General features: G+C 40.1%; 1 protein-coding gene across 1 annotated transcript in view; it reads left to right on the top strand.

The window, feature by feature from the left end:
* The first annotated feature begins 4,780 nt into the window (after positions 1-4,780).
* PRTG (protogenin) overlaps positions 4,781-20,273 on the top strand; it is a 129,960-nt gene continuing 114,467 nt past the window's right edge. Inside the window, 2 exon segments of the mRNA XM_020285915.2 lie at positions 4,781-4,900; positions 7,114-7,416. Coding sequence (XP_020141504.2) covers positions 4,807-4,900; positions 7,114-7,416 — 397 coding nt within the window. The 5' untranslated portion in view covers positions 4,781-4,806.

Raw genomic sequence — 20,273 nt, 5'->3', positions numbered from 1 at the left:
TTTAAATAACTAAAAGAATGAAATTGGAATGTTCCAAACATAAAGAAATGAGATGGGCCAGGTGTGGTGGCTCACGCCTGTAATCCTAGCACTCTGGGAGGCCGAGGCGGGCGGATTACTCCAGGTCAGGAGTTCGAAACCAGCCTGAGCAAGAGTGAGACCCCCGTCTCTACTATAAATAGAAAGAAATTAATTGGCCAACTAATATATATAGAAAAAATTAGCCAGGCATGGTGGCACATGCCCTCCCAAGTAGTCCCAGCTACTTGGGAGGCTGAGGCAGCAGGATTGCTTGAGCCTAGGAGTTTGAGGTTGCTGTGAGCTAGGCTGACGCCATGGCACTCACTGTAGCCTGGGCAACAAAGCGTGACTCTGTCTCAAAAAAAAAGAAATGAGATGGATACCCCAATTACCTTGATTTGATTACTTTACATAGTGTGCCTATATCAAAACATCACATGTACCCTACAAAGATACACAACAACCATGTACCCATAATTTAAAATATAAAAATATTTTATTATAAAAAGTAAAACAATCTATTTCAGAATGTTTCTGATGGCAAATATTAAACTCATCAGAGGTTATTACTGATCGGCCAGGTGTGGTGGCTCACACCTGTAATCCTAGCACTCTGGGAGGCCGAGGCAGGTGGATGGTTTGAGTTCAGGAGTTTGAGCTCAAGATTGCTCAAGGTCAGGAGTTTGAAACCAGCCTGAGCAAGAGTGAGACCCCATCTCTACTAAACATAGAAAGAAATTAATTGGCCAACTAAAAATATATAGGAACAATTATCTGGGCATGGTGGTGCATTCCTATAGTCCCAGCTACTTGGGAGGCTGAGGCAGGAGGATCGTTCAAGGTCAGGAGTTCGAAACCAACCTAAGCAAGAGCGATACCCCCATCTGTACTAAAAATAGAAAGAAATTAGCTGGACAACTAAAAATATATATAGAAAAAATTAGCCAGGCATAGTGGTGCATGCCTGTAGTCTCAGCTACTCGGGAGGCTGAGGCAGGAGGATTGCTTGAGCCCAGGAGTTGGAGGTTGCTGTGAGCTAGGTTGATGCCACAGCACTCTAGCCTGGGCAACAGAGTGAGACTCTGTCTCAAACAAACAAACAAACAAACAAGCAAAAAAAAACAAAACAAAAAAGAAGTGATTACTGACCTATGAAGATCATGGTTTGTGATCTTCACCCCGGCCTGGTCTTCTAACCAATATAGTAGCAGATCAGTAAATATTTGTTAAGTGAAAAACTGAACAATTCTCCAGACTTTCACTGCCTTTTGGCATTCTCTATTATACATAACTTCTAAAATGTCCCTAGGATGCCACAGAACCAGGTAATGGTTTGAGGTCAGAGGCCTTGAAGATATTTGGTACAGCTCCTGAATTTGATGGGTGAAGTTTTGTGATTTTTCCCCCCAAAGTTGGGCCAAGAGATTAGAATTTATTAAAGAAAACTGATTCTGTTTTTTTTTTTAAATCTATTTTCAGATTTCAGTTCTCTTTTAACTATATAGGCCCAACTCTTCTCAGTCTGAAAATAATTGTCCTTGTTTTAGAATATGAAAGCAAAATAGGGCTTGGGTAGTTGTTTCATCTCAATGAGATTTATCCTCCAAGGGGGTAGTTTTGGGAGGTGAGACACCCAGGACCCAGGTTCTTCTTATCTCTTTCAGGACCAGTTTTGGAACTATTGAAAGAAGTCATTAGAGTCACCATCAGAATAATCACTAAACAAATGAATCAGATTTGACTCTTAAAATCTTGAACTTTTCAAAGTCAAGCCCACCCTGAAAGGATAAAGATTTGCCTCTATTGGGAATATTTACTTAATAATAATGATGGCATTTATGCATAGACCATGCACCAGCTTAACCAGGCATGGTGGTATATGCCTGTAGTCCCAGCTACTCTGGAGGCTGAGGCAGGAAAATCGTTTGAGCTTGGGAATTCGAAGTTGCAGTGAGCTATGATTTCATCACTGCACTGTAGCCTGGGCAACAGAGTGAGACCCTGTCTCTAACAAAAGGGGAAAAAAAAAAAAAGAAAAAGAACTAAGCACCAGGTGCTTTCTATGCATTATATTACATCACGGCAGCCCACTGGTATTATACTTACTCCCAGTAAATAGATCAGACTTGAGAGCATGGGTAACTTGTCCCTGTAACACCGAAATTTGAACTCTAATCTGTTAGACACCCAAAAGCAGGCTTTTAGCCACTGCAGTGTTACCTGCTGTATGCAAGGTACTGTGCTGGATGGCAATTGTGGGGAATTCCAGAACTGGGTAACAAGCTCTTAAATAGCGTACATAGCTTAGTACATGATATATGACAAGTATTACACATGAGAGAAAATGTAAGTGTCTGAGAAGACATGTACTGTGTTATCTAAAGATGTGCACTATAAACTCTGAAGGCAACAGGAATAGATGTTTTAAAGAAAGTTTAAATTAAACTCAGGACGGGTTGTATAGTAGAAAGAGCAAGAAATTTGAAATCAGCAGACAGTGGGTGAGCGAGTGAAAAAAAGAAAAGAATTTGAAATCAGAAGACATGGATTCTGCTTCCCAGTTACCACTTACTAATGAGCGACCTTGGGTAAGTCTCAGTTTCTTGAACTTAAAATGGAGATAATAATAACAACATCTGTCACCCCCCATTGGGTTATCATGAGAATCAAATGAGTGAGTATGCATTAAAATATGAAAGCTTTGGGTATAGTGCAATTTTATACAATATGGTATTAATATAATTACATCATCAGAGTAGTCTGCTGCTCAACATGAAACAGTACATATATATCAGACAATTTCTGTAGGGTTGTTTAATCTCACTATATTATCTTACTTCATATTAATGCAATGCTATATTCTTCACCAACACAACTCAAGATCAAAGCCGTAAGAATTGAAATGTTAAAGGCAAGTAAGTGTCAGTTTTAAAAAAAATGTCCCTTGCCTTTTAGCATTTCTCCCCTCCCCCAGCCTTTATTCTTCTGATTTATTCAAGAAAGCCCCGTAAAAGCATCTTATTAGCAGTTCTTACCCAGGAAATATGAGCACTTAGGGTCTATTGACAGGGAACTGGGAGAAGGGGAAGTCAAGAGGTAGAAGAATGTCATTACAATTTAAAAAAAATAAAAAGCTAGTTTAACTGCAAACAAGAACATCATTTTGTGTAAATTTTTATTATCAGATATTGAAAACTGCCTTACAAATGTTTCGTTTTATTACCTCGAAATGTTTTCCTTTTCCATGCACCTTCATTTTGATGCTTAGAAATAGTTCAGATTCATCTAAGTTACAAGCAAGATTTTGGAAGCAATATAGCTAAGGGTATTACTGTTTTACATGCAGTTAAGTTGAAATTCCTAAATAGACTGATCCTTATTGTAATGAGCTTTGGGGAAGGTAGTGCTGTCCTAGTGTTCTAAACTGTTGCTGCTTTTGCCCTTCTTCAATCGGAGGATCTCCAGAACATGCTAAAGGCAGTTAGTGCGTTGATGACTTCGTGACAAAAGCTAGATTTCTCTCAGCAGCTTTCATAAGGCTAGCTTTTAGCCTGTGCCCTCGTCATGTGCCACAGATTTAGTTTTGGATTAGCAAATGTTAATCCACATGCAAAGGCTATGATCCACACTTGTCTAGCAAGCTGATTACATTCTTTAAATGTGTGTTTCAACACCTCTTATTAGCCTTAATTTTAGGAGATGTGAACAAACTCACCACCTTTGTGTCTTTCCTAGCCTAAGTAGTCATAACCAGGTAACGTAGCAAAAAGTCTGGACTCCCACAGCAAGCTCGGGGAATCTTGGGGATCCCTTGATCTCGCCACTCGTCTCAAGACAGGGCCTTTTGTGTGCACAGTTCTCACACAATTAAAGAACTTGAGTTACTTGAAGAAGAGATAATAAAAGGTCTCTCCCAAAGGTAACTGTTCATTTCAGGGCACTCTTCTGGGTTGTTTTTAGCCAGTGCTGCATCTGAGGGGGGCAGGGAGGATAAGAACGGTGCCCAAATGTGGGGCTTATCACCCGGAGATGCCTCCAGTCGGGCTGACAAATCTCTGAAGTGGGAAATAGATTTCCCTCCACAGGGCCTCGGCGTGTGAGGGAGGGTGGGGGTGGGCAGGGGGCCATCCAGGGAGAAGTCTCCGGCCTTTCCCCGTCTCTCAACACCATCCCTCCCCCTCCCCGCCACCTCCTCTCCGGGTCCCAAACTAGCCGGCGGGAGAGGGGCCCAGGGGGCTGGCTGGGCCGGGAGGCTCGGCCTTTGTGGCTCTGTCCGGGACGGTGGCGCGGAGGCAGAGGGGGCGGAGACCCTCAGCCAGGGCTTGACCCCCAGGTGCATTGTCCGGCCGGGCCCGTCCCCTCCCCTCCCCTCCCCCCGGGGCCACGACCCGGCCGCCACTGGGCCCCCCTCCCAGCGTCTCCCTCCGCCAGCCGCGCCGACCTCCCGGTCCCCAGACCAGGGGCCAGATGTAGAAAGTAGTCCCAGGCCGGCGGCCGCGGCGCTGTCCACTCCGCCACCCCCGCCCTCTCCAGCCGCCGCCTCACTCCGCCCCCAGCCGGACTCTGAAGCCCCCAGCCTCGCGCGAGCGGGTGTCCGAGCGCCGGCCTCGCCACCGCCAGAGCCCAGCCGCCGGCCGCGCCGCGCCGCCCCGCGCCGGTGCCGGAGCGGGAAGCCCAGGCTGCGCGCGTCCAGCCGCCGCACGGGGAGCGCCGGGGGGGACGGGGGCCGGCAGGCGGACAGCGGCTGAGGGGCGGCCGGGGAGCATGCCCGCTCAGCGCCGCTGAATGGCGCCTTCTCTGCGACCCCTCGCCCGCTGGCGGCCGCCAGGGATGCTGCTCGGCGCGCTCCTGCTCCTGCTGCTCCTCGGCCGGGTTCCAGGTGGGCGCGCTTTCTTCTGCGTTCCTCCTGCGGCTGCGGGGCGGGCGCGGGTGGGGTGGGGAGAGATGAAACGGTGTGTGTGGGGGGGGCAGGGAGGGAGGCGGCGGGGTGCTGCGTGGTGGCGCTGACCGCTTGGTCCCTGTCCTCTCCCTGCGGCCGGTGCGGAGCCGCCCGCTGGCTGGAGGCACGAGTTGCCCGCAGGCTCTGCGGGGCGCGAGCCGGGCCGCGCACGCCCCTCCCCGCCGCGCGCCTCGGGCTGCCAGGTTCTGGCGGCCGCTGTCCACTCTCATCCCTCCCTTCTCGCGCCATTGTCCCGGCTCCGGCCGCGTCCCCGCCTCCGCGTCCCGCCGGGTTCCGCGCAGCCCGCCCGCCCGCCGGGGCCGCTGCGGCCGCACGTGGCTTTATTTATATTGTTTCCTTAGTGGCCGCCTCGCCGCGCAGGGGGCGCCGCGGTTCCGCGCGGCTTCCCGTGCTTGCAGTGGGGGTTCCCCCGCTTTTTAGGGCTGCGGGAGGGGCTGGGTGAACGCGTAGCCCGGGTCAGCACCACTCGCGCCCCCAGTTCCCCGGGTCCAGATCGAGCGGGGAGGAGGCGGGAGGGTGCAACTGGGAAGAGAAATGGGTTGGAAGTGGCGTGGCCAATTGGTGCCCCAGAGGCGGAGGAAGAAGAAAAGTGCCCAAAGCTGGGAAGGAAGGTGTCTAAATAGGATTTATTTCCTGCGGCTAGGTATTTTGGGGCCGGGCTTGAGGTGTGTGGGGACCTGAAGTTTCCTCCAAACTCCAGATTAGCCTTGCACAAACTTGGATGAAGCTCATTCTCTCTCTCTTTTTTTTTATTTCTCCCTTGCATCCGTATTGATTTCTTCAGATGAAAGTGCAAACTGAATTGGGTTGGGGGGGGGTGCTGGTAGGAGAAGTGACTGGGAGAATGGGTTATTTTATTTGCTTACAGGTTACAAACGCCTGACTTTCGTTTTTTTTTTTTTTTTTTTTTTTCCTGGAGGGGTTAGTTCTGTTAGCATGAGAAAAGGATCAAAGTCAGATGTGGCTCAGAAACACAATGGGCGCCTTCCGGAGCGTTCCGCGCGGCGCGGGGCTGTTAGGGTGGCTCGCGTCGCCCTGGGCATATATTAGGGGACGCCGAGAGCCCGGAAGCGTGAGGATTCCTAGGACTTGCCTTGATGAGAAACAGAGAAATTATCTCTAGGGATTTGTAATCATGGATTCGAAACGACCAGAAGATGAAACGCTCCCTTCCGCCCCCCCCCCCCCCGTCCCCTATTCTCCACTCGGCCCCAACCATTACGCAAGACTTTAGCCAGCCTTTGCGCTAAATGCAGGAGGTGACCGAGTCGGATGCTTTATCCTTGCGGGGCCAGAGGCAACGTGTATGCTTAGGATAAAGCCTTTCCTCTGCTCTGATAAAAATGTGTATTGGTTGATTAAGCAATCTCCTATCCCTATTAGACAGTAAGGACCAATTAGTCACGCATTTTTTTCCCCCAACAATTGGTAATTCTAAAAGAGCGAAACAAAAGTTTCCTAATCCGATCACCCACTGAGTACAAGCAGCAAGAGTTACCAACTTTTCAAAGTCTATTGTTTGTCCTTTAAATACCTAGCTTGCTCTGCAGAAATTAAGTAAATGGATTTCTTTCAAGGAGAGGAGACTGAGTTTCTGCTGTAAAAGGGCAGATAGAAAACTGCAAACTTTGTTATTCGTCACAAAAGACAAATGCACTTCCCAAAGGAGTAGGTGCCAAGGGTTCCAAAAACACTTCAAGGGACAAGGAAATAAACTTGCTTGTTCACAGAGTTGGAGTTTGGCTAATGATTTCTTGTAAAATTAGACTTTTACGACTTACTCTGTTCAAGATCTTTTTGACAAGCTTGTAAAAGTAGCAGACAGCTTGTGCTCATGAGTTTTCCTGATGATTTTGAAACTTTAGTAAGGAACTTCAGAACAATTCTTACAAGGTATAGAAGTTATTGAAATCTTCCCTGTTCTTTTAGTGTAAGTGTCATAAAAGGCGATTTCTCTGACTTGTTGAAAAGGTTTGCTGAAATTTAGATTGATTTATTAAGGTGTTTGTAAGTTAAGTAATATGATTTGTTAAATTTTGCTTTATTATACCCTGAATGTGTGTTTTAAATGGTTTTAAGAAATTATTTTGTGCCTGTAATTCTGGATATGCCTTTCTCCTTTTTCCTTATAGGAGTGTGGTGCTTTAGCGAACTGTTTTTTATAAAAGAACCACAGGATGTAACTGTCACAAGAAAGGACCCAGTCGTTTTAGATTGCCAGGCTCACGGAGAAGTTCCTATTAAGGTCACATGGTTGAAAAATGGAGCAAAAGTATCTGAAAATAAACGGATCCAGGTTCTTTTTAACGGCTCTTTATACATCAGTGAGATGGAAGGCAGGCGAGGAGAGCAATCTGATGAAGGATTTTATCAGTGCTTGGCAGTGAACAAATATGGAGCCATTCTTAGTCAAAAAGCTCATCTTACCTTATCAAGTAAGTGTTTAAGTTCTTGGTTGTTGACATTTTTCATTGCTACATTTTGATGACTTCTTGATTTAATAATATAATAACTCTAAAAATCGTACAAACATTGAGAATTTTACTGGAGATAATAGTTGATGCTAACTAAAGCATGCAGGGAAGTCTGAGAAAAATACATATATAAATTCAAATGAGTGATTGAGAACAGAAGTCAAATTAGGTTTAGAATACCAAGTAAAATAAAACCCGTAGAGGTGGCTTTATGTAAATTCCAAATGTTTCACACTATAAGAATTGGATGTAGAGGTTTTGCCAACACAGCAAAGGTTATTCTAAAATCTTATCTTTTGGATATTAGTAATTAAGCGAAAACAATCACAAGCAAATCCTTCCACTTTGTAGATGGGCCCATGAGTGCTAAATCTTTCTTATAGTCCAACTTCCATTTCTCTGACTGCTTTTAGATCACCCATGTTGCCTTTAATTGTAAGAGAGGGCATTGGTCAGTAACTTTCAAGCCTTTGAAGTATCCCTAGTCTTTTCCTGCTGGGAGGGAAAAAGATTAAGGTCATTTCCATATCATGCCTAATGGGTTTAAATCAGATCTGCTCATTTTCCCCCCAGTTATCATAAAGTTTGCTATCTAATGATTTCTTTTGTATTAACAACCCCATCAGATCAACTGTTTGTCCAGGTGATCCATTGCTTGGTGGTTGACCTGATAATTTTTGAATGTAAAGATAGGCCTAGGACAGGCTGGGAACTTTTTGTTCCCACTGAGGCTTTCCACCTCTTCAGGTGATCAAACGGGCAGCACTCAAGATTACAATAGACTATTTAAATCATGAAAAACAAAACTGTATCTTAAAATTAGTTTTACAGGCATTCTAGCCACTTGCTTTTGTTAATCCAGGAAAGATAGATTTTTGCGCTGTATTTCCAAATTGATCATTTACAAAGTGAACAATAGAAAGGAGGAGTTCTTGAGATAAAGGCTTAATCTTTAGGAAATAGCTTCCTCAAGGTGTACACAATTGAAATTTGGGAAGCTATTGGCAGGAATTTCCTAGGTGATTTTAACTATTGTTAACAGTTGATTGCCATATTTATGCCACCCTTGTATTAGTAATTTAGTTCATTACTCTATAATAATGATTAATTATAGAAAATAAATTGCAAGTAAAGATATTTTTGTATTGAAATGTCAGAAAATTAGAAGTTTCCAGTTCTAACCCTACTCCCACCCCTGACAAAGACCAGAATAAACCTGAGAGGATTTCTAATAAACTTTTTTTTTTTTGCTGCTATAATCATTGGCTAATAATCATCGTTTTCATTGAGTAACAGTTTTCTATACAGAACTGTTTTCAAAATAGTGTGCTTTTATGCTTATGTCCTGTTCATTTAACTTTTGTCTAATGTCAAATTGTTCTATGGAGTTGTAGTTTTTCCACCTTTTCAGGTTTGTAGAATCTGTGTTTTTGTTTTCATACCTAGGAGCTGTAACTTGTATTATTTCTCAGGGGTGGAGTAGGGAGTAGAGGGGGTTGGATAGGCTGTGAAAAGATGAAGCATTTGTTATGACCACACGTTGTCTCCAGGACCTCCTGAGAAGCCTGACAGAATTCTAGGGCTCCCAGAAATGCTTTGAAAACATCCAGAGCTTTCTAACTCCATAAATAAAATCTGAACGGTGTGATGGGTGTAACAAACAAATGTTAGTACTGGCTTTTTAAATATCTTTAGATTTTTGTATATTTATAAATATTATCCTTAATATTTAATTACACTTGAATCATTTTGAAGACTACTGTGGTGAAGTGGTCTTCATATTTTTTTTAAGTAGCAAAACTTTCTAGTGGAACTATGTAGAACATTGCTTTGCTATTAAATACCAACTGTAATCAGTTTGGGACCACATCCTTGATATGTACATATTTTATTTAACTCTGAAGAGGTATTTTGCTAGAAAAATCTGTTCACTATTATGGGTATAAAAGAAGAAATACATAGTGGGTCTAGATTTTTCTTGAGAAATATGGAAATCTCTTAGAGATTATGAAACTTTCTTAGAGATTTTAAATTACATAATTAGTTATGATATCTAAGAAACAATCTCCCATGATGAAGGTTCATATCACTTTATCCTGTGTTCAGGGTAAAGATGTTATACATATTAAACAGGAAGAGAATAGGCATTAAGTGGACATTCTGGTGTTTTTTTTTTTCTCTGCAGCTAGTTCTCTTCTATTTATAACAGCAGGGTGCAAGTATGTTCTTTTTCTTAGTCAAAGATTTTGTCAGCAAGCATATCTTTTGGTTCAGAAGTGTAATAATACAGCACCTGGAAATCTAAAACTTTAACGTGTGCAAGTTTTAGATTTTTAACACACAGGCAATCAAGTCTTGGTTTCTAAACATAGGAACTAGAAGCTGAAAGTTGCACTCTAGGCAAGAATTCCATTATTCATGTGTAAATTAGGAATTCACAGGGTTAAAAGGTTAGAAACTGGCCAGGATGAGGTTTACCCTTGTGATAAAGAGCAGATGACCCTCATTCATTGGCCAAAGCTTTCATGTAGCTCTTCTGCAAAGTTAGTTATTGCCATGAATTGTTCTTGAGGAATGCAGAAATTCAAATGTGAACAGGCCTTTCCTTAAGTGTCACTATGGAGTCTTATCTCCCAAGCACATCAGAGCAGGGCTGCAGGGACAAGGTTCCTCCCCAGAGGCCTGGAGGCCTCGCTTTCCTGTTGTTCATCCAAGCACAAAAGAATTCATCTAACTTAGTTTTGCTGAGGCATCCCATTTTTAAAAGAAAGTATAGGGTTAAAGTAATATTTAGCTTTAAGAAAAGGTAATCCTTTTTATTGATAGCCATTTTAGGTGCTTCACAATTTCATGTCATTAGAATAGAAAGGGGAGTGACGTGGGAGTTTCCCCGTTGGTATACAAGAGAAGATTAAATTGTTCCCTATACATTTCAATATTTTTAAATTTTGGCGAATCAAATTTTCACTTTCATGGGCACTAAATCTTTGCTATGCAAACAATTTAATAAGATTTTAGGGATAAGAAATAATCTGTGGATGTCTTGACACCTCTTGCATTCTTAATGTTGAAATAAGTAAGATAAATTTCATAGGAAAGCATTAGTGTGGTAAAACGGTCTCATATTTCAACAAGTTTAAATTAAGATAAGAGACATTTGAGAGAAGTGAAGGAGGAGGCGGGTTGTGTTCTGTGATGTGTAAAAGACTGGCTGTAAGCTAGTCATTGAACAGGAAGCTAGTTGTTTATTTCCTTTCCATAAAAGGTGGAAATTGAAGTCTTAGGAGAGAGGGAAAAAGAACATAAAGCTGGCCTATATTTCTTAGGTTTTTCAGGACTGTTCACTGTGAAAAATAATTTCTTATGTGAGCATTTGTAGCTGGAAGAGCATAGGAATTATTGTAACTTTAGGATTTTCCCTCCCAACATTTGAGGTTATTTTTGACATCAGTAAAGTTGTTTAGAGGTGCATTTCTGTAACTTTAAGTAGCAATAGTCATTTCCTTTACAAGGAGGTAGGTTTTTCATAAATAAAATGTTTATCACTTCAGTTTAAATTAAGATGAAGTTTTAGGGTTTTTTTGTGGGGTTAATGAAAACTGTTCTGTGGGTGTGGTTTGTAACTTAAAGAGTAATGTATAAATTATAATCCAAAATTGATCTTGAAATGTGAAGTTAAAATATATTAAAAACAAAGAGTGATTTTTTTTTTTTTAAAAGGAGGGAGTGGTATGTTGAAAAGAACAATAAGAACTATGAAACTATAGCCTAGATTTTGGATTTTATTAATGATCCTGGACCCAAAATAGGCAAGATTTTGCTATATTGTTTTATTGAGAGTTGTAGATGCCGTAAAGGATAGAGTCTCTTACCTGTGTGCATGTTGATTTGAGTTAGCAGTTACCTGTCCTAATTCAAGAGGGCCAACACATGAGTAAAAGTAATTTGATCTTGGAAAAAATAAGACCGACAGAACTGAGGTATTTAGAGAGATCAATCTGCCAGCACTGTAGATAAGGCTCAATTGATGCTTTCTGGGATCCGAGAAAAATCATCTTTAAAAAGAGGAGGTGTGGTTCAAAAGTATATATTTTGCTTAGAATAGATCATCTTAAAGTTGCATAAGTGCAGTCAAGGAAGTAAAAGTTTCATATATAATTCTACAGGCTTATTTACAATGATAGTTGGTCCTTAAAGTCTGTCTATTTAAAGTCTATTTATCAGGTGCCTGATAATCTCTGGGCAATGGAACCAGTTTTTCTCACTTTGCACTTGAGTAGTGAGGATCGTTTCTCATTTTCAGAAACCTGTAACATTATCTTACTCTTTTAAAAAGTTTTTGGACTTTTGTTTTTTAGCAAAGTACAGTCCAGGGAGTGGTAGACTTATATAATTTCCTTTGAGATGTATATATTTAATAAATGTGTGTATTTATTTTATTTCTGTCCAGCTTCTTAATGGAATTTTGAAAGGTTATTAGGTATGACCCCTTTTTGTCAACTATCTCTGATTATTCCAAAGAAAGGGTTTCACTCACAGCAGTTGTTTGCCCAGGGATTTGTTGTCTTTGCTCCCAAATTTAACAGCTGGGCCTTTTGACGAAGTCCAGAGTAATTTAAAAGAATAGCAAAAACCAAATCTTTTAAGCAGGGCTTTAGGTTAAAGGAATATTTCAGTTAATAAGTAAAATGCATTTGGGGTTACCTTTTTGAAAACCATGAAATTCTTGACAAAACTACAGTTTTGAGAGATGATTTTTAGCTCTCATGAACAAGGTTGCTTAATTGGGGTTGATTACTTAAAGCTTTTAAACTGATCATTACCATTTATGTGAAAAATAATAATGTTTTAGGCATTTTGTTGAGGATCCTTCTTGAATTTAAAAAATGGCTATTATTATTGAGATTTTTTTAAAAAATCATAAAAATTGCCTTCCAAATTCAGTTTTCATTGTCAGTCAAGACTATTTTCATACCTTTGAGAGTTTACAGTACCCAGACTCTATTAAGTCATTTTTTTTTACTCATCATTTTAAATCTTGGTAAGTAAGAAAGGCAGAGGAAGATAACAGTTGTAATCATTGAAGTAATATTTGCACTTGCCCTAACATGGTACTCTGCACAGGGTGAGCTCACAGTAAACAGTTGACAATGGCGATGAACAAAAAAGGTAAAAATGTATCAAATGACCTTCAACAGCAATAATTCTGAAGCCAAATGAACTGCTGTAGGAATATGTATGCAGAGGATAAAGGCGTCATCCTCACAAAGGTCTCTGACACTAATCTGACAAATACTTTCCTGACTTTTACATTCCTTGTGTTTTTTTTTTTTTTTTTTAACCTCGGGTTCTCAGAAACTGCTTTTGATGAGCATTTAAAAAGCCAAATTCTTATGGACTGAGCAGAAGGCATGAATTAAAAATTAAAAATGTTTTCTCAGTTTCTTGAGGGTTTGCCCTTTTCTTGTGTGTATTTTTGTACACACACACACACATATATATATTATAGCTTTAGCATTTGTGGCGTCTATATTAATCAAGTGGCTGGTGGTTATTGGACTATGCAGTTGTTGTTCAGGACTCTGGTTTCAAATTTGTATCCTCACTGAGTTTGGTCCTTAAAACTTATGGAAAGAAATGTTTCTTTGTAAATTAACTTTATGAAACTATAGTACATTCTTGTGTATCCGGAACAGTGTGACAGTTCTTTTTTCTTCAGTGGTGCTGCTTTACACAGACTACTTTAGATAAATCATATTCTTTTGGATTAATCTTCCAAAGTAGCTTTTTTATTGTAGTCTTTTAGTCCCACTTAGAATGTGATTCACTCAGTGGATTATCTTCCATTCTACCAATATTTACCAAAAATAAAATTTAAAAAACCCACATTATTTCTAGCTATGGATTACATTTTCAGGGTTTCTCAGCCTTAGTGCAATTGACATTTTGGACCAGACAATTCCTTGTTGTGGGGGTTGTCCTATGCATTGTATAAAATGTAGCAGCATCCCTGGCCTCTACCCACCAAATGCCAGTACCACCCTTTCCCAGTTGTGACAGCCAAAAAATGTCTACCAGGAGGCAAAATCACCCCTGATTGAGAACTACTTACTGATTTTTCCAAAAGTAATAGAACACTTCTTTCCAAGTGATACTGGGTCATTAATTATTTTAACTATTTCTGTCTTATCCTTGACATTCTACCTTTTTGTGTGGTAGCAATGCTAAATTTATTGATTGGAGAACTATTTCCTATTTTTAAATATTGTGAAGGAAACTTCATAAAAAAGAATGTGTTCAGCCCAGGCTTGGTGGCTCATGCCTGTAATCCTAGCACTCTGGAAGGCTGAGGCAGGAGGATCAATTGAGTCCAGGAGTTGGAGACCAGCCTGAGCAAGAGTGAGACCCCATCTTTACAAAAAATAGAAAAATTGGCTGGGTGTGGTGGCGCACGCCTACAGTCCCAGCTACGTGGGAGGATGAGGCAGGAGGATCACTTACGGCCAGGAGTTTGAGGCTGCAGTGAGGTATGTTGATGCCACCACACTCTAGGCTGGTGGACAGAGGAAGACCCTGTCTCAAAACAAATGTGTTCAGGTCATTGTCTAAGTTGGAATGATAGTGCTTCTCATTCCCTTTTCACACACACAGTACATTGGAAACTGCTATTAAGAGTTAATCCTTGGTCGGACTCAGTGGCTTACGCCTGTAATCCTAGCACTGTGGGAGGCCAAGGTGGGTGGATTGCTCAAGATCAGGAGTTCGAAACCAGCCTGAGCAAGAGTGAGACCTGGTCTCTACTAAAAATAGAAAGAAATTAATTGGCCAACTAAAAATATATAGAAAAAATTAGCCAGGCATGGTGGCACATGCCTGTAGTCCCAGGTACTCAGGAAGCTGAGGCAGTAGGATCGCTTGAGCCCAGGAGTTTGAGGTTGCTGTGAGCTAGGCTGACGCCACGGCACTCACTGTAGCCTGGGGGGCAACAAAGTGAGACTCTGTCTCCAAAAAAAAAGTTAATCCTTCGTAGGTCCATTCATTTTTACTTTGATACTTTAGATCTTAAGGATATCTAGTTACAGAATAAATGTAAATTTTATTAACCTTGTTTACTCAGCACCTTTTATTTTCTTAATGCAATGGACACCATAGTTGAAAAGATAGGAGAAATTTCCATGTGTGGCAAACGTTAAACAGAATCTTTTGTGATGTTTTGCAGGGAGAGGAGGAAAACTGCATGGCTTTATAGACCACCGAATAATAGCATTTGCTGTGTAGTAGGTGGCTTGTTAGGTGAATAGTTAACAGGAATCTTTTCAGCTAATTCAGCAGCAGTACCATCAACTGTTTTGGGTAGAAGCACTTTAACTTCCTGCAGACTATGATGTGAAGATGGTAGGGTCTTGAGAGGGCATCAACGGGTGAGTAAAGGAAAAAGAATTAGACGCTGCAGTATGTTAACCTGCACACAAGAAGGCGCAGGCAAAATTTTGAAATACTTGTTTTACATTATTTATAATACTTGATTATAAAAATAATTTTACATTATTTACAAAACAAATACTTGTTTTACATTATTTATCAGTGGTGGGTAAGGATTTTATAGTATGCATTTTCCCCAAGCTACCACTTTTTGTGTGTGCTTCAATGTTGGTTAGCTATATATGCCAGTAAAAGTTATTGCTCTTGCTTCATGTAGTTGGTTACCTGTAGAGGCCAGTAGCCACTGGTAGCCCAAGCCGCAAGTTGAGATGGATGAAGGAAGAAATAGAGTCTTCTAATGAAGGACTCTAGTGAGCAAGGCTGCTTGAATATTTGGCACCATGTGTTCTACTCCAGAAAGTACTTGGAGTAGAATAAATGATCAGTTAATTTAAAATCCACCTTTTTCTTGCAGCTAGGGAACATTTGGCTGTAAAAAAAAATAGTATTTGTGCTAAGATAGAGTTTTGGTGTTCTTGATATACTTTCTTTTTATTTTTTATTTTTTTGAGACTCGCTTTGCTGCCCAGGCTAGAGTGAGTGCCGTGGCGTCAGCCTAGCTCACAGCAACCTCAAACTCCTGGGCTCAAGCGATCCTCCTGCCTCAGCCTCCCGAGTAGCTGGGACTACAGGCAAGTGCCACCATGCCCAGCTAATTTTTTATATATATATATCAGTTGGCCAATTAATTTCTTTCTATTTATAGTAGAGACGGGGTCTCGCTCTTGCTCAGGCTGGTTTCGAACTCCTGACCTTGAACAATCCTCCCGCCTCGGCCTCCCAGAGTGCTAGGATTACAGGCGTGAGCCACCGCGCCTGGCTATTGACATACTTTCTTTATGAAAACTGACAAGCTTCAATATCTGGTAAATATTTTTAGTGCTGCCATATTGTTCATTAAATTGCTGGAAGCTCTGCCAAAGAAATGGAAAGAATGACAAAGAGGCAAGAGAACCAAGCGTTGGTGCATTCTCCTTTACTGACGACTTTAGACAAATCACTCAATAATTCTAGTCCTTATATATAAGTAGCTGGAGAAAAAAGGGTGGGTGGATGTTGAGCAGCGTATTACCCTTATTTTTTGTAATTCTGTTATTGTAGTTCTAAGTGGTTAATAAATATTTAATTTATAAGATTGAGTCCAATTACATTGCAAGAGAACCATTTAAGTCACTGAGAAAAAATTAAAATAACTTGGGTGTTATTCAACTTACCTTTTAGGACTTCATACAGAGGAGGTCTGAAACCAATACTGATAATTAGGACTACTTTTTTTTTTGAGACAGGGTTTCACTCTGTCACCTGGGCTAGAGTACAGTGGTTTGCTCATAGTTCACTGCAGCCTCAAACTCCTGGGTTCAAGCAATCCTCCTGCCTTGGCCTCCCAAGTAGCTGGGATGACAGGCACACACTATAACACTTGGCTAATTTTTCTAGTTTTTGTGGAGACAAAGTCTTGCTCTTGCTCAGGCTGGTCTCAACCTCTAGGCCTCAAGCAGTCCTCCCACCTCAGCCTTCCAGAGTGCTAGGATTAAAAATGAGAGCCACTGGGCCTGGCCAGAATTAGTACTATTTTTAAGAGTATAGAAAAATAAGTTACTTTGGGATTGAATAGTTCAGAATGGTTATGCTGCTTGGGTGGTTGACATGGTGTATGAGAAGTATAACTTTAAAAATACAGTCATGTGTCGCATAACAACATTTCAGTCAGCGACTGACCACGTGTATGACAGTGGTCATGTAAGATTATACTGTATTTTTAATGTACCTTTTCTATGTTTAGATATGTTTAGATAAACAAATATTTACTATTGTGCTACAGTCGCCTGCAGTATTCAGTACTGTAATGTGCTTATACAGGTTTGTAGCCTAGAAGCAATAGGTTATATAGCCAAGGTGTGCAGTTGGCTCTACCATCTAGGTTTGTGTGTACACTCTGTGATGTTCACACAAAGATGAAATTGCCTAATGATGCATTTCTCAGACAGTACCCTCATAAAGTGATGCATGACTGTATGTGTCTGGTTCTGTTAATAATTAATAGTGTATTCTGATGTTTATTGACTCAGTATTTTAAAAAATATAGTTCTGACTTCACTGTGGGAGTTTTGCTATGTATTAGTGTTTCAAGAAAAATAGATTATGCTGGCTCCCCACCCCCACCAGTTGCTATTAAGAATAAGGTTTAATTTCTCTCTCAGCTTTCAAACTGAATTAGCTTGAGTCCCTGTGATTGGATTTAAAGTAACTCAGATTAAAACATTGACCTCAAGTGGATATATAATAGAAAAAAATGCTTTGATGTTGGTATTACCATTTTTTAAAAGAATGGATCACAGCTTTTCTTAAGTAGTTTTTACCAGTTAAATGTTTACTCTTTTCTCAATAAAAGGAATTAACTTTTTATATGTTTAAGAAGCTATATTCATGCTCTTAGTAATGCTTTTAACATAATTTAAATTGCAGAACCAACTTCATTAAACCAATAAGATTACCAAAAGTTACCAAAAGGATTATTAAAAGCTATCTCACTGAGGGAATATGATTTCTTCAAAGCCTGCAAACATTCTTACCTCGATGATTTGCCACATTTAAAAAATCTGTAATAATACATGCAAGGTAGTATACATTTCATTTTCATACAGATAGAAGATGCTTTGTGAAATTTTAGTTTTATTTTCATTAATTTAAAGTCCACCAGATGTGGAGAAAATATTACTGCTTAGCAAACAGCAAAAAGTGTGTCCACAGTCAGTCAATAAAGATGTGACCAGTTTCTTAACATGCTAGAATTGATTCTACCATTTTTTATCAGGAGAGAAAAAAGCTGATAATCAGTTTTTCTCTGTTAAGCAACTTTCAGAGGGAATGAAATTAGGGAAGAAAATGAAATAAGAGAGACAAAGACAATACATTATTTTCCACTGATCTCCAAATATTTAGACTTGTTAAGATACTGGCAATGAACATTTTGGAGAGAGGGACTTGAGATTCTCTAAAACTTATCCTGTAGTCAGAAGAGGATTCTTATTGCCTACTTTGCCTACTTTGATGGTGTCATCATTACTTCCTGTACCATGAGTAAAGATCACAACTTTTGTGGTCTTTGAAATTTCTGTTCTGCAAATAAGGAATATGAAGGTGAGAAGGAGATTAAGTGCCTTTCTCAAGGACACAACTACTAGATCTAGAACCAGAGCTCAGGGTTTCTTTCTGATTATAGTCATGAATCTGCAGTGCGTAAATAAGCTTTTCCTTTGTGTGTTGTGTGGAAATTTGTCTTTCTCTATTCAAATTCTGTCATCACATCCAGAATATGGAAAAGAGAATGGTAACAGAACTGACACTGAAATCAAAGACATTTCTCAACTTCTTAATCTTTTAAAAATATGACTATTTCATTTTTAAGCAACTCATCCTTTCCTGCTGTACTTCTATACGGTTTTTTTGTTGATGTAGTAAATAGGTGATTTTTTTAATAGATCGCTAATGTGTTTCTATTTTTGTCCTTTAACACTTCATGGAATTTCTTGTGTATATCCTACATGCGTGGAGATGGAGCACCAGTCCTTTTAGAGGTTCAGCATTTGTTGATATATCTGTCCAAATTGAAGTTTGATCTAAAGCAGTGATTTACAACGTGGCTTTGAAGAATCACCAATGGAGTGGGGCTTTTTTGTAGTTAAAAGGTTGAGTTTTAAGTAAATGCCATTATTATTATTGCATGAGAAAAGAGCATAGTGACTGGCTATGTCTAGCGTGGAAATGTTTCTTGGAAAAATAACAGTTTTATTGAGATATAATTTGCATATCACAAAGTTCACCCTTTTAAAGTATACAATTCAGTGGGTTTTGTGCATCTAACATGACTAATTCCATTTTCATCACTCCAAAAAGAAACCTTGTGTTTATTAATAGTCATCCCCTCTTTTACTCTCTCTATAGAAACCACTGGTCTACTTTCTGTCTCAGTAGATTTGCCTGTTTTGAATGTTCAATATAAACAAAATTATATAATATGTGGTCTTTGTGTGAAATTGGCACGGCGTCTTTATGCTAACAGCTAGTCTCATCGTTTATGTGGTCACTTATGCACATACCACTTTCATCTTAACTTGTTTGTTTGATTTTGTGAGTCTGCGTTTACCCTCGTGACCATGCCTCCCAAGCGAAAGTCCACTGCAAGTCCAGGTGGGCCTGCAGTGAAGAGAAAGGTGATTACCGTGGAAACAAAAGTAGAAATAATGAAGTGTTCGGAGAAAGACCAGATGTCATCATTCCTTGGGAAGGCATTAGACTTCAGTCACTCAACTATGGAAACAATTATGAAGGGTAAAGTGAGAATAATGGAACTTGGGAAAGGCAGTGCTCCAATGAAAGCATCAGTTGTTACTAAGCAGCATAGTGGATTAGTTATTGAAATGGAAAGGTTGTTACTGATTTGGTTTAGAAGATCAGAATAAGCGTAACACTCCTATTAGCTTAGCATTGATATAACATTAGTTGAGTATTAACGTTTAATACTCCTTTTTGAAATTTCTCCTGTCTCCTATCTAAACTTTCTGTGTAAGTTTGTTTTTATATTCTGTTTGTTTGAGGCAAAAGAAAGTGCACAATAGTCTCTGTAACTTATTACCGTAGAGGGGTATTATTATTATTGTAGTATTACACTGTATTGTTATTACCACATGAGCCATTATTATTATTGTTGTTATTATTACCATATATGTGCTGCTCATCAGGGATCTGAGTTACATACAAATCTGACCTGAAGACATTCTCAGGAATGTATCTCGTAACTGGGACCACCTATACTTCTTTCCTTTTTATGGCTAAATAAGATTCCATTGTGTGGATGTATCACATTTTGTTTATCCATTCATCTGTTGGTGGACACTTGGATTGTTTCCATCTGCAGTGAACATTGGCATACAAATATCTGTTTGAGTCCCTGTTTTTATTTCTTTGGGTAATAAAGAAATTAAGAAAGGAGTGGAATTGCTGGGTTATAAAATAATTATACATTTAACTTTTTGAAAAGCCACCAGACTATTGTCCATGGTGACTGTACTACTAGCAATGGGAGAGGGTTCTCATATTTTGACTTCCCCATCAACACTGGTTGTTTTCCTTTTATAAAAAATTGTATCAACCTAGTAGGTGTGAAGTGGTATCTCACTGTAGTTTTGATTTTCATTTCAGTAAAAGCTGGTGATGTTGACATCTTTTCATGTGCTTTTTGGCCATATGTATATCTTCTTTGGGGAAATGGCAGTTCTGCTCCTTGGCCATTTTTTAATTGGCTTTTTGGTCTTCTGATTGAGTTGTAGGTGTTC

This window comes from Microcebus murinus, chromosome 6, assembly GCF_040939455.1.
Source record: "Microcebus murinus isolate Inina chromosome 6, M.murinus_Inina_mat1.0, whole genome shotgun sequence".
Lineage (NCBI taxonomy): Eukaryota > Metazoa > Chordata > Mammalia > Primates > Cheirogaleidae > Microcebus > Microcebus murinus.
The sequence above is the reverse complement of the archived record's forward strand: the minus strand, read 5'-3'. Positions and strand labels throughout refer to the sequence as shown.